We start from the raw sequence: 14,014 nt of genomic DNA, 5'->3' as shown, positions 1-14,014 counted from the left end.
TCGTTTGACAGCACTAACCTATCTATCTATCTATCTATCTATCTATCTATCTATCTATCTATCTATCTATCTATCTATCTATCTATCTATCTATCTTCCCCCACTCCTGTTACTCTGTTTATTAAAAGAGGCAAAAAAAAAAAAAGATTTTCAGGGATTACAATTAAATTTAAATCTAAATGCATCAGATTCTCTTCATGAATTGATTTTAATATCCATTATAACCAACAATATCCATCACTAACCCTTAAACCAACATCTGAAACTTTTGCTATATATATTTTTTCACCATCTAACATCATCAGCTTTTCATAATGATGCATTTTTCTCAAACACTGAATAATAAAATGACATGCAGTGAGTGAATGTTTTGTTTAAGAATCAACACAAAAGCTTCTCAGTGAGTTCAACAGTATTGCGCCACACTGAAGATGGCTTGAATGAACTCTAAATTAACTTCTTAAGCCAGACCTGAGCGTGACACAGCGGATCGACAGAGCTCTTCATTGTGCGTCTCTGCATGAGACAGTGTACAGCACCTAATGCTGAAAGAATAAACTAATGTGTGTGTTGTGTAGGAGGCTTGATTCAGCTCGACTCCATAGGCGCTCAAGGGAAAAACTCAACCACACCCCAATAGCACTGTTCCACCATCTAATTATACCATCTATTTCCTCATGCGCCCAAGAAGCGTCCAGAAAGAGTGGGTGAGAAAATCCACCGCTGGCTCTCAATGCTGCAGATACGTACAGCGGTGTGCCACATTACACTTTATATTGCAGTTGAGTCAGCACAGTAAAAGTAACTGTAGGTGAAACTCTTTGAGAAACTAAAAGATTTTACCCTCGTTATCAGCTGTCTGAGTCACCGCGTGCCGGTGGAAACAAACTACGCACCTTATAGGCAATGAGTCACCTCCAGCGTCCCAAAACAACACCTCTCCGCCTTTCTCCTGTTCCTGACTTCAAAAACTTTTAAAACCAACGTTAAACTCAGTGACTCCCTATGTAGGAGGATTATGTAATTATAATGTGATTTCTCCTCTTTTGGTTCATTGATTAGAGGGAGACAGTCAGAGCGGGCGGCTCATCAGCACCTCATCACTGATACTGTGTGTGTGTGTGTGTGTGTGTGTGTGTGTGTGTGTGTGTGTGTGTGTGTGTGTGAGTGCTGCATGCCATTGGCTAGGCCCACAACTTCAGTGGCCATGGTAACGGGGTGAAGGTGAGGCTCGTTATACTGGAGAGAGAGGTGTGTGTGTGTGTGTATGTGTGTGTGAGGGAGCGGCAGGTCTGTTAGGAAGCTAGATGTCCACTCATGTAGCTGATAAGAACATGCTAGAACTCCTGTGCTCGCCATCAGCCCACAGCTCAGGTACTGAACACTCACACCGAGCCAAACACATTCCTCACACACTCTCTCTCTGTCTCATAGACTCTGCTGCTGAGACACAGCACTGAATGATGAATGATGGGGTGTTCTTTTTGCATGTACCAAGATGTGTAAGAGCCACTGATGTGACCCCTTATTTTTTTGTGTCTGGACCAATGTATCCCAAAATAAATAAGTAAAAAAAATAAAACTTAGTTTTCTGTATTATACATACAATGATATCTATGGGACTTAAGAGATGAGTTTGCAGATTTTCAACCAGTTTTTTTTTACAATGTCATTAATACGTGTAAATTAACAAATGTGTCTCTGTGTTTCCTGCACCCAGATATCGGTTTATTTTTAATAGTGCTGTCAAACGATTAATCGCTATTAATCGCATCCAAAATAAAAGTTTTTGTTTACATAATATATGTGTGTGTGCTGTGTATATTTATTATGTATATATAAATACACACACATGCATGTATATATTTAAGAAAAATATTTTATGTTTTTATATTAACTAGATTTATATATAATATAAATTATTAATATAAATATATACACGTAAATAAATGTAAATATTTTTAAAATATATATTGTATGTGTGTGTATTTATATATAAATAATAAATATACACAGTACACACACATATTTTATGTAAACAAAAACTTGTATTTTGGATGCGATTAATCACGATTAATCATTTGACAGCACTAATTTTTAAGCTTGCATCATCCAGCAGACTTTTGTTAAATTGTATTTCTACTGGATAGATAAACAGGTTTTTACTAAAAATGAAAAAAAGAGGGGGGAAAATCTAACCCAGGGAATTTTGATATTTTTATATAAAATCTCTTTAAGTAATGTTCATTTTAAAGTAGCTCTGTTTTAAAATAGAATTTCAAACCATTTTAATATATTCAAAATATTAAGACATTAAAAATGTCTATCTTAAGCTATTAAGATACATCAAAATATGAAAATATACAATACATAATTTAATATAATTAAATATAAATAAATATTACAAAATAATAAAAATAGACTAGAGGTAGATAGATAGACAAACAGACAGATAGACAGATAATAGTTTAAATTATAATATTATGATAAAATTACCATTAATGATTAACCAGTTAAAACCAATTATTTTACAGAGCTGAGAGTCAAGGTAAATATTTTTTTAAAAAGGTACATTTTTTTAATGATTAATTACAATAATGATAACTAAACTTAAGGAGATGGAGAGTATAAAATTACCATTGTTGGTCCTTTCAAAAGCCAAAAAAGGAGACTTAAGGAGATGGAGCAATTCACAGCAAATGAGTTCAAACAGGAAGCTCTTTAACATCGCTCTCATCTCTAGCAGAAGGAACGATCCACGCGCCTGACCTTGAAGATGAGGAAGTGGCTTTCTCTGTCCAGACGTGGGAGCGTGAGTTTGTGTTGCACTGACTCGTTTGAGAGAAAGCCAGGCGGGCTGGATGAGGGTAATGTGCCATGCTGGATCTGAAAGAGCGTCTTTCAGCTGCTATATAGAGCGGATCAGCGCAGGGTAAAGCAGGAAGGAAACCACCACAGTGACTCTTTCACAAAAGGGAACCAGCGGCTGTGACCTTCAATCCGGCCGGCCTCCGGAATCGACAGTCAATAACGCCAAATGAGTGTACGCTTTAATCGAAGAGCTTAACCGCTCTGCCAACACCTGTTGTGCTCTATAAGAGAGCCTTTCACTGAGACAGGTGCCTTCCTCCTTCCTCAAGATCTGGCCACCCCAGCTGCTCCCCTCACCAGCGGATTCTTCAAATGCCTGCCTGTCAGCTACACAACAGATAGCATTCTCACACCAGTGCTCTCTCAGCTGTCTGAGACCCCCAGCCCCCTTCAGAGCCCATGCAAATGCATTGAGCTTTGATTAAACCATGTTCCGTGTTGGATGAAGACGAGATAAGGCATGACGGAGTTACGGCAAGATGAAAAACACACAAGCTGCATGTGCTGAATAGGATTGGATTGGGATTTAGTGGTTTACATTACCACAGCGATCAGCAGAGAGAAACTAATTGCATCTAGATGCTCCAAATGACCTTCAGCTGCTTGTTACAGGGATGTTTCACAAAAGCATTTCAACTATTCATGTGTTAAGTATCTACACTAAAACGAGCAATTTATCAAAAAATAGGTTTGTAAACCTGAAACAAAATGCAGAAAGTACAATCAACACAATATGACTGCTTAAAACTTGCCCTTCTCTCTCTCTCTCAAAAAAAAAAAAATGTTTAAACCAGCCTAATATAGTTTGCTGGTCTTATTTGGGTTGAGCTGGTCTTAGCTGGTTAAAATGGACAGCTCACCAAAATATTTAAACTTTTTGTCCACACAATGAAGTCAAACATGGCCAAAAGTGTTATTTTAGTATTATTTATATGAACAAATACTAATACACTAATTAGCATTTTTTTCTCAAAATAGCTTTGTAAATCTAAAACTAATTGCAGATTGTACAATCAAGAAAATATAAATGACTGCTAGATATATTTTTTTCCATTATTGAGAGACCTGCAGAAAAAAAAAAAATGGCAAAAATCAGCCTAAGTCAGTTTGCTGGTCTTTTTTGGTTTTAGCTGGTCTTAGCTGGTTTAAACTGACATCTCACCCAAGAATACAAACTGTTTAATGTTTTAACACAATAAGAGTCAAAGGTCAATCCTGCGTCAAAAAGTCTTATTTTAGTATTGTTTTTAGTGATAAACACTATAATAGTATATTTACAATTACCTTATATATAAGATAATAAATAAGGTATATATTAAGTATATAAGGTATATACTGTATAAAGTATGTATTTCTATTTAGCTTTAACGTATTATTAGGCATATTTTAGCTTTGGTCAATTTAGCCGTTTAACTTTTGCAAAGTCAACATTTCCACATTATTTTTTAAAATCTAATATTTATATTACCGAAACTGATTGTTAATAGTTGTAGTTAATAACACTGGTCCCCAATCATTTTCATTGTAAAAAATTACCAAAAAAAAGAGAAAACATGGTCTAGTTGTCTTCTGGGAGACCAGGCAAGACCAGCAAACCAGTTTAGGCTTAAAATGATTAAGATGTTTTTTTCAAAAAAAAACCCTAATAACAAAATAATTATGATGCTAATAAGTTCTTCATGCCTTTAGTGCATTTCTATGTGGTTTCTAGGGAGTTCTGGGTGGTTGCAAGTCAAAAGAACCCACTGCTGAGTGTCTACGATACTCTAGAGATCTCAGACCTCTCCTTCAATGTAAATCTATGACATTTCCTGCCAGACAAAAATCATAAGTCTACTCACTCAGAAACATAACAGCTCGCCTCACCTCATCAAGCTGCACAATTTGAAGTATCAAAGCACATAGTCTGGGACTGTGTCTTGATACCTAGTGTTAGGGGTTTGTTCATTTCCCAAGAACGAGCAATACCAATAGTGCTGTTTAACTTAACAAGTATCGCAGATTAATTATTGTTTGATTCCTGCCAGCTGATGTATGTCTGACAGGGCTAGGTTAAAGCAACCTGGCTGACAATGTGCTTTACTGCATAACTGAAATAGTTCCCTGCAAACAGTTCTCTGCACCCAAGGGGAGTAAAGTTATCATTATATGATTTCTCTTTAAATACAAGCATGCCCGGGCAAGTCCAAGATCCCCACAAACCATTTGTTCATGAACCCCATCGAGCATCCAAGGCCGTCAAGCACCACGGTTTTTCACAAAAGAATGTTGTCTATGCAACTGCAGACGATGGACATCTGAATAGGGCAGAAAATCCAGTCAGGAATGTTAAGAGCTCGCCCAATTTTCGTGTTGCCCTCATTGAACAAGTCCTTTAGGTCCTAGTAACACCCTCTACGATGATAATTAGCACAGAACACTTCAAACCAGAGAAGCGCTGATGCAAAACATTTAAATGAAAGCAAGCTTCTCCATAACAGCCTCACTTTACACCAGCTTGCAGCTGTTTAGAACTTTAAGTCCATAACGTCCCGTTCACAGCTGGACTGAGGTGTAACCTCCCTAAACGCCCCCTCTCCACTCACTCAGCCAGTATCTGATCTCAGTTTTTCAGACTTTCTGCTGAGAAAACAACAAACTAAACTCCACAGGTCGGATGATGTCAAATGTGTAGTCGTTTCAAAGGCATTTATGTAATGCTTGTTTTCTTCATCTACTGAATTGATTTGAATGTACTTGACAGGGCTAATGAGCATTCCCAGTTGTTGTTGTTTTCTCTCAGTTGAAGTTGCAGAAACATATTTATGGATTAGGACAAAGAAGCACCCGAGGTGTTTTCATTTGTTGGACTGCAGTCTAAAAGCTCAGCACTCATTGGGATTTCTGAAGCAGCAACTCGCCTGACACAGTTTATTTCAGGAAGACAAATCAATATTACGCTGTTGCTAACTTTCTCTCTACAATGTACTGGCAAACATACAACTATATGATCTAGTTCAGCTCTTCTTTGGGGCTGGGTAAAAGACATGATGCTATTTAATGTTCTATTTATTAAGAAATGCATTAAAACTACAATTTATACATAATGATTTAAACATACCTAAACATATCATTTTTGTATTCTTAGGGGCAGAAAACAGTCAAAATATCAAGATTGTACAATTGTCCTGATATTAAAATGATCATATTCTCAATAAAAACAGATATTTTATTAAGTAGTTAGCCACAATCTTATGCTTTCTTGAAAACTATTATAACAAAACTGCTTATTAATACTTGAAAAACTTGTATTAACCAAATCAAAGTCATGAGGCACAACATGCAGAAAAAAAAAAAAAGGAAAACAGAAAATATCATATGTGGTGCGACTCCCCCAAAAATGTAAGAATTTATGATATTTATGATTTTAAAAAACTAACTTAAAAAAAAATTATGAGCACAGCTTTTATTTCTGAATTAAAGTTAATTTCTTTGAGGGCATCAAGTAAAAACAGTCAGCATGATACAACGATCCTGATATCATAATGTAGAAAAAAGCTTCATTAAACTAATTAAATTCTTAGTAAGAAAACCTTATTAATTAATTTGAAATAATGTATTACTAATAATTCTAAGAAAAAGTTAACAAAACTGCTTATTAATGTTGTAAAACTTTTGTCTGCCAAGTCATGTGGTGCAACCAACATGCAAAAAAAAGGGGGAAAATAATACTTTTTACCTTGAAAAACATTTGAATACATTTTTCAAAATAATGATTGCTGTGTATACATATCAAAAATATATTACTCCTTTTTACTTGATAGTAACAACACACAATAATTTTTGAGTCATTAAATTTAAACATTTTGTAAACGTTGTTTGTATGTATGTCACTGACCCAGCTAACAGATGAGCTTGGATGGATGGCTTCTAAGGCCAGTGGCACCTGTGAGAGGATGTGGGGGTCTTTGATGAGGCTGGACAGGAAGTGAGAGAGGATGCCCAGTCACTATTCATCTGCATCAATGGCATGAATCCTGAGGAGGGACTCAGACTCCCGGCTATCATACCCAGCCTGGCTTCCTCTCAACACTGGGCACCAATGCTTCCTCTAAATCTCCCTTTCCTCAGAGAACTACTCACTATCTGTGACAGGCCAAAGGGGCTCCTTTCTGTTTCTCAATGGACAGAGGGCAATTCATTTGAGCTTTAGTGTAAAAAAGATTTTGTTCACACAGATGGCCCTGGCTGGAAAGAAGTAAATCTTTCTTTTCCCACTTTGCCTGTCACCAGTTACCCCGTTCTACCCCGGTTAAACCCATCCTTCCGTTGCAAGGCTTCAGAGTGCACGTGTTGCAGACCATCAGCTCTCAAGAGAACGCAGGAGGACTTGACTTCAATACAAGACACAGAAGACTCTATTCAGACTTTCTAGAAAAAAAAGACATTCTGTTCGAGAAAAGAGGCTGTGAAAACTGAAGCTTAATAGAGAAATGAAGGTTTTATGCTCCTTAGACCAGGATAGTCACCTTTTGTACTTTCTTTGGATAAAAGCAGCTTCTGAATGGTGGCCTTTCTAAATTTAAATCTCAGAATATGCAGTTCTTGTTATTTTTTTGAAAATTAGTAATTAGTGTGGATCAACATGTGAAGCAAATATTAGGAATTGGAAAATGTCCTTTTCAGTTCGACAAACGCTTTGTTTCAAGCCACTTGTGCGGTGGAAACCGGGCTCTAGTGAGCTGCCTATTTAGTCACCATGTTTAGGCATCATATGCTTTTCCAAAAGTTAGGTAGAAAAATCATGCTGTCTTGATACATTTGCTGTGACCAAATATGACTAATTCACTTTCATATAGTACACTTTGTGAGACAAGAAGTATGTCTGAATTCAGATTACTCATAAAACAGGCGATAAAAGTACTTTTTAACAGTCACTGTGAGTTTCAAAGCAAATGTAGAATGTACTAGACAGTATGTGATTTTAGACGCAGCTATTGTTCTGGCCACATTCTAAAACAACATCATGTTTATCTTTTGTTTATAGTAATTTTGTTGCGCTTTTGTCAGTTTGATTAGTTTCAGTTTTTATACCTCTATTTATTTTTGTTGTAATTATTTTAGTACATCAAATAGAATTAAATGAAATTGAGAAATGTTGCTTTTGCAACTAGCTGAAATAAAATAAGTTTATTTTCTTTCAGTATTTTAACTATAATATATATATATATATATATATATATATATATATATATATATATATATATATATATATATATATATATATATATATATATATATATATTTTTTTTTTTTTTTTTTTTTTTTGAGGCATGAGGTTGAGTAATTAATTAAATATATATACATATATACATATATATACATATATATATATATATAAACATATATATATATATATATATATATATTTTTTTTTTTTTTTTTAATTAATTACTCACCCTCATGTCGTTCCAAAACCGTAAGAAATTTGTTCCTCTTAAGGATTAAGATTAAGATATTAAGATATTTTTAATGAAATTCGAGAGTTTTCTGACCCTGCATAGACAAGAACGTAACTGAAATGTTCCCAGCCCCAGAAACGTAGTAAGCACATCGGTAAAATAGTCCATGTGACGTCAGTGGTTCAACCGTAATTTTACAAAGCTACGAGAATACTTGTTGTGCGCAAAGAAAACGAGGAATGCATCCGCATGTTTTGGTGGTACTCTTGATAATGGCGGAGGACGGTACTTGGAGGAAAAGAATTGTTGGATAAAGTCATTTTTGTTTTCTTTGTGCACAAAAAGTATTCTCGTAGCTTTGTAAAACTATGGATGAACCACTGATGTCACATGGAAAAATTCTGGAAAACACTACTTGTACTATTTATACTACAAAATGGCATGGAAGCAAGTATGTAAACTGGGACACACCTAATGTGCATTATTAGCAGAATATTTACACAAGAAGTCCAGACACTAACCAAACAAAGCTAAAGCTTGAATACAAAACAGTAACCGCTATCTCACAAAGCACCACATGAAAACATCCAAGAGTTTATTTGACTCGACTCGTCTAACTAGTCTAAACCTTTGCTTAATGACATAAAGGGTGCCTCTTTTGTGTGATGGCGGTGAACCAAATGCCCTCAGCTCAAGGTTCATCTATTCTGCATTAGCGTCACGGTCATGTGACACGAGCTGATTGCTGGAGTGATAAGGCCTGAGGGTCGGCCCCTCATGACCCTCCCGGCTCTGATTAGGCCTTCTGAGATAACCGCCTTACGCATTCCTCCTTCAGCGGAAACATGCTCCATTTACAACACAAATAAACCAACATGGGAGCAAAGTCAAAGTCCATCGGTGTGCATGCATGGGGCAAATCCAAGTGAATGGAGTTTGATTGAGATGATTCAGGGTTTAAAATCAAAAACACACTTACAAAACAAAACTATATATGTGCACATATAGCGTGAGACTCAACCTGAAGTAGCTGGAGGCCCTTTTCTAATAATGGTTAAAACGCAGCAGATGGTGATTCATAGTTGTGCAAGAGCATAACCCATGTAAACCCTCACACATATAGCAATATTTCCCAATGAGACGGCAGGTCTGAACTGATCAGAGGCTGAATGCAATAACGGATGGAATAACTCTGAATGTGTACTGTACACAAAAACTAAGAAGAGAATGCACACTTATCACGCAATGTCAACAAAGCACATGCTTATCTTAACACGCTGGCACGTGAGTTTCTGATTCTGATCGTCACAATACATGTAAACCATGATCTGAACATCAACTTAAAACAAATTTAACAATTAATGCTTAATATAACATTTAGATCAGTGGTTCTCAACCTTTTTTGACTCCAAGGCCCACCATTGATCACAACAATATTCAAATGATGGGTAGCGTTTCCAGCAATATGTGCTTTACTGGATAATGTTTTTTTTTTTTTTTTTTTTTTCTTTTTGATCAAATATTTTAGATTTTGGCATAACTAGAAAAAGTTTTATTCTTATTTTATAAAAAAATACCCAAGTATTTAATAAAAATACCAGTGGTGTCATGAATAGAATTCCGTTCTTTTGAATTTAATCTTTTCATTGAATCTGTTGAATCAGTTCACAAAACCGATCTGAATGACAGAAATTTGCAAATGAATATTCTACAAATTGCAATTTGTGCATCTAGTCTCTTTAAAATCCTTCTTAAAAATACTTACTTGAATAACAGCAAAAAAGGGAAAAGTTTAAAAAAAGCAATTTGCCAAATGTGTGGGAAGCCTGGTTTATGTAAAATAGGCACAGTAAACTCTAAATAGGCGTAGCTTTAACTAATGTTAAAAAGTCACTCATTAGCTGGTGACAAAAGTTGGTAAAGAAGAAGTTACTTATAAAGAAAAGCAGATTGGCGTTCTTCCCAGTGACACACTAATGACCTGATGATTCATAAGCATTGTCTGCTTTCATTTAGTCTTCCACGGCACGTCTTTTATTTGTATTATCTCAAGCAATTTTGCGAATACAACACTGAGCAAAGCTTAACGTTCTAGAATCTTTCTCCCATGTAGGAGTGAGAAGAAAGAGGTTTACTGAGAATAGAACAAACATAAATACACAGAGCCTTAGGCAAAATGCATCATGTGCTTCCTTTTCCCTCCCTCCCTCCAAAAATGTACATGTTAATTCAGTGTTTCTCTGAGAGCCTATAGTAGACATCGCATCCACAATCCCTGTGACCTTTTATCTTTCAGCAGAGCATCAGCACAAGTTCTGTTTATATTCCACAACATGCAGACAGGAAAGAAACAAAACCTGTTTGGATATGTAGAAAAACTAGATAAGATCGTTGCCCTATCTGTGACTCACATTGAGCCTTTGTTGCTGTTGTTCGGTGTTGAATTGATCATGTTCAAAAAAATAAAAAATCAGTTCACGCTCTCATGTTCCTTGCTGTGTCCGGATATCAGTGTTGGCATGATACAAAAATCTGTCAATGTTCTAAATATAGAGATATTCTATTAGTGTGCAGCATTTAAGAAGGCATAATGTGATCTGTTTGAACTAATGCCTGGCTATGTGTAATGTGTACAGTATTCAACCGGCAACCCACAGGCCAAATCTGACTCACGCGAGGATGCCAGTTAACTTACCTGAAAATACAGTATATACGTCCGTTCAAAAGTTTTTTTTGGAAATTAATATTTATATCCAGCAAGGACACATTAAATTGATCAAAAGCGACAGCAAAGGCATTTATAATGTTGCCAAATATTTATATTTCAAAGAATGAAACATGGTTTCATCAAAAATATTAAGCAGCACAACTGTTTTCAACACTGATAATAATAATAAAAATGTTTCTTGAACAGCAAATTGTCATATTATAATGATTTCTGAAGAATCACATGACAATGAAGACTGGAGTAATAATGCTAAAAATTCAGCTCTGCCCTCACAGGAATAAATTACATTCTAAAATACATTAAAATAGAAACTGTTTATTTTAAATTATAATAATATTTCGCTATATTACAATTTTTACTGTATTTTTATTCAAATAAATGCAGCCTTGGTGAGCAAAATTGACTTACCAACTTCAAAGTTTTGAACGGTAATGTATGTAGTAGTTTATTTTTCTAAAAGTTATTTCCTTGATTTGTTTTTTTATGCATGACTAATGCTCTAACACTACGATGTCACACTGACCGGAATGTGCATCTCAGCTGTCAATCATTCAGTTTTCAAACCATTGCTCCATGTTTACAGGGCCATCATGTCATTCTCCAAGTAACTTCTTATCCAAATGACCGGATGATACTTACATAACATTACACACCTAGCACTGAAGTGCACTCCTGTTTTATAGCCGTTCATTACTTTTCATAGCTGATAGGATTCACTCTTTCGGTTATAAACCAATTTGTAAAGCAGTTTTGCTTGACATTGTAAATGTACTTGTTCTGAATTTCCTGCTAGATGAAAATGAAAGCTAATACACTCATACATAATTCACAATGTTTACAATAAACACTTCTTTTTTTTTTTTGCTAGCCTGCATGCTTAAAGATTTTTGTTTATATGACTTGTTATTCAATTTGAGCATCTCTGTTCTATGCATTGCTAAGCCTTTAATACATGACCTAGCAAACAAATTACAAATAACACACATTAATGCTGAGCAAACGATCCGCCAGTCTTTCAGCACACTGATTCCAATAAAGGATTCGCTTCCTAATCCCACAGGAAGCCGCCCCCCTCAAAGAGCCTTGTAGTGCCTCGGGTCAAAATGACAGACAGGGCCAGAGCTGAGAGGCTCGACTGCCTGAATACACACACACACACACACAGGTCCGAAAATATTTTCTCCCGCATTTATGAAGGTAGACCACAACTGGATGTACTGAAGCAAAATATTTACATTCTCCACAAGTACACTGGTAACTTGTGACCTTACTATCTATTGATTTGACTCATAAAATGAGTTTTCTTGATATAAATGAATGTATTCAATTATGTTAAATAATATTTTTTGATTTTAACAAAACCAGTTAATATATATTACCATTTTAGGTTACTATTTTTGTCAGTGTACTTGATTTTAATGACAGTATAAAATCCACTATGATGGTACAACAAAAACTGCACTATAGTATATTATAATATAACTGCTATGTGTATATTTTTTGATATTATGATTTCATTTAACCAGTCTACCCACCTCTCCTTTCTTTTTCTAATGGGAATGTTGCATTTCCTTCGCGTACACATGTAGCTTCTCTGTCAGTACTTGTCTCCTGACGCTAAACTTCATTTGCAATGTATTTGCATACAAGCATCCCTGCTATCCTATTGGCTGCCAGATGTACTCAAGGCCTATGGACAGATGTAAAAATATCAATATAGCGAAGATGACTGACTGTCTTGTGTTGAAACGATGGTTGACGAAACGGTTTATCATTTGAACGCACTTCAGTGTTTTAAACCACCGCTTTAAATGCTGGATATGTGTATGTATCCTATGTTGTTGTTGTTGTTGTTGTTGCCACGCTTCGTTCCTCCTTCCTGCAAAACACACAGTCTGTGTTTGTCAAATGTGTTTCTTTACCTGAGAAATTCCTGCAGACAGGTATCGCAGAATCGGTGTCCACATGTGGAAACTTGGACGGGTTCTCTCATTGCTTTGCTACACAGAGGACACTGAAAGCGTCTCTTGGGCTTCTCCAGGAACTTGTAGTCAAACCCCGGCATTGCTGGTGTGTACAGTAAGCGTCTATAGGAACTGGCGTTTGTTGTCCTCCGCTTGCAAAGGCGCGGTGACAGAGTCCTTCACGAAAGCTGATATTCACTTGCCAACGATACACAAGCTCCGTCGGTATTGTTCCGTCTCAGCTTTCTCTTTCGAGCAACACGGCTCGATCCAGCATCAGGGTGACAGCTTAAACCCAGCGATCTGTCTGTGGCACGAGGCTGTCAGCGCAGCGCTGGTGCTCGGTGATGAACGGAGATGAAGAGAAACGCGATGAGAGTCGTTCACAGCGCCGGTCGAGAATAACACTGACAGCCTGGAGACAAAGCTCGGATCCCATCTGTTTAGGTATATAAAGCCCCACCCACTATGCATGAGGGAGGAGCCTAATTTAAATCTATCTCAGCCCAGCAGAAATCAGACAGGCATGATTATTTACAGTTATGTACAGTAATGCTATCTGTGCGCATTATAATGTAACCAAGTAAGGGGATTATTTAAACGCTTCTCTGTAAATCATTTTCAGGATTTCTCTTGAGGTTCTTCTCTGAAATGAATGGTCTTAGAAACTTTTTAACAAAACATTTTTGTGGTAGCCTGTGATTGCGATATGAACATGTATTATCAAGTAAAAATAATGACCCTGCATAGAATTAAAAAAAAAAAAAAAAAAAAGAAAAAAAAAAAAGAGCGCTGAGATGGTTGGCTGGTTGTAGTTGGTCTTCCATCCTGGTCATAGCTTTTTTTTTTATCTTTGCATACTGGTCTTAGCTGGCCAGGCTAGGAGACCAGCTTAAACCAGCTAAGACCATCCAAACAGCATAGACTAGTTGTGCATTTTGATTTTTGAGCTGTTGGAAATACCATTCATCTGTGATTTTATTCTTGATATTTTGTGACTTTTTCTCATT

At 36.2% G+C, this 14,014-nt stretch overlaps 1 protein-coding gene across 1 annotated transcript in view; it reads right to left on the bottom strand.

Annotated features, from left to right (window-relative positions):
- traf4a (tnf receptor-associated factor 4a) overlaps nucleotides 1-13,458 on the bottom strand; it is a 39,101-nt gene extending 25,643 nt beyond the window's left edge. The window contains exon 1 of the mRNA XM_042739259.1: nucleotides 12,963-13,458. Within this exon, the coding sequence (XP_042595193.1) occupies nucleotides 12,963-13,105 (143 nt within the window). The 5' untranslated portion in view covers nucleotides 13,106-13,458. The remainder of the gene's footprint in view (nucleotides 1-12,962) is intronic.
- Nucleotides 13,459-14,014: the final 556 nt, after the last annotated feature.

Source organism: Cyprinus carpio, chromosome B15 (genome assembly GCF_018340385.1).
Source record: "Cyprinus carpio isolate SPL01 chromosome B15, ASM1834038v1, whole genome shotgun sequence".
In the NCBI taxonomy this organism is placed as follows: Eukaryota; Metazoa; Chordata; class Actinopteri; order Cypriniformes; family Cyprinidae; genus Cyprinus; species Cyprinus carpio.
The sequence above is the reverse complement of the archived record's forward strand: the minus strand, read 5'-3'. Positions and strand labels throughout refer to the sequence as shown.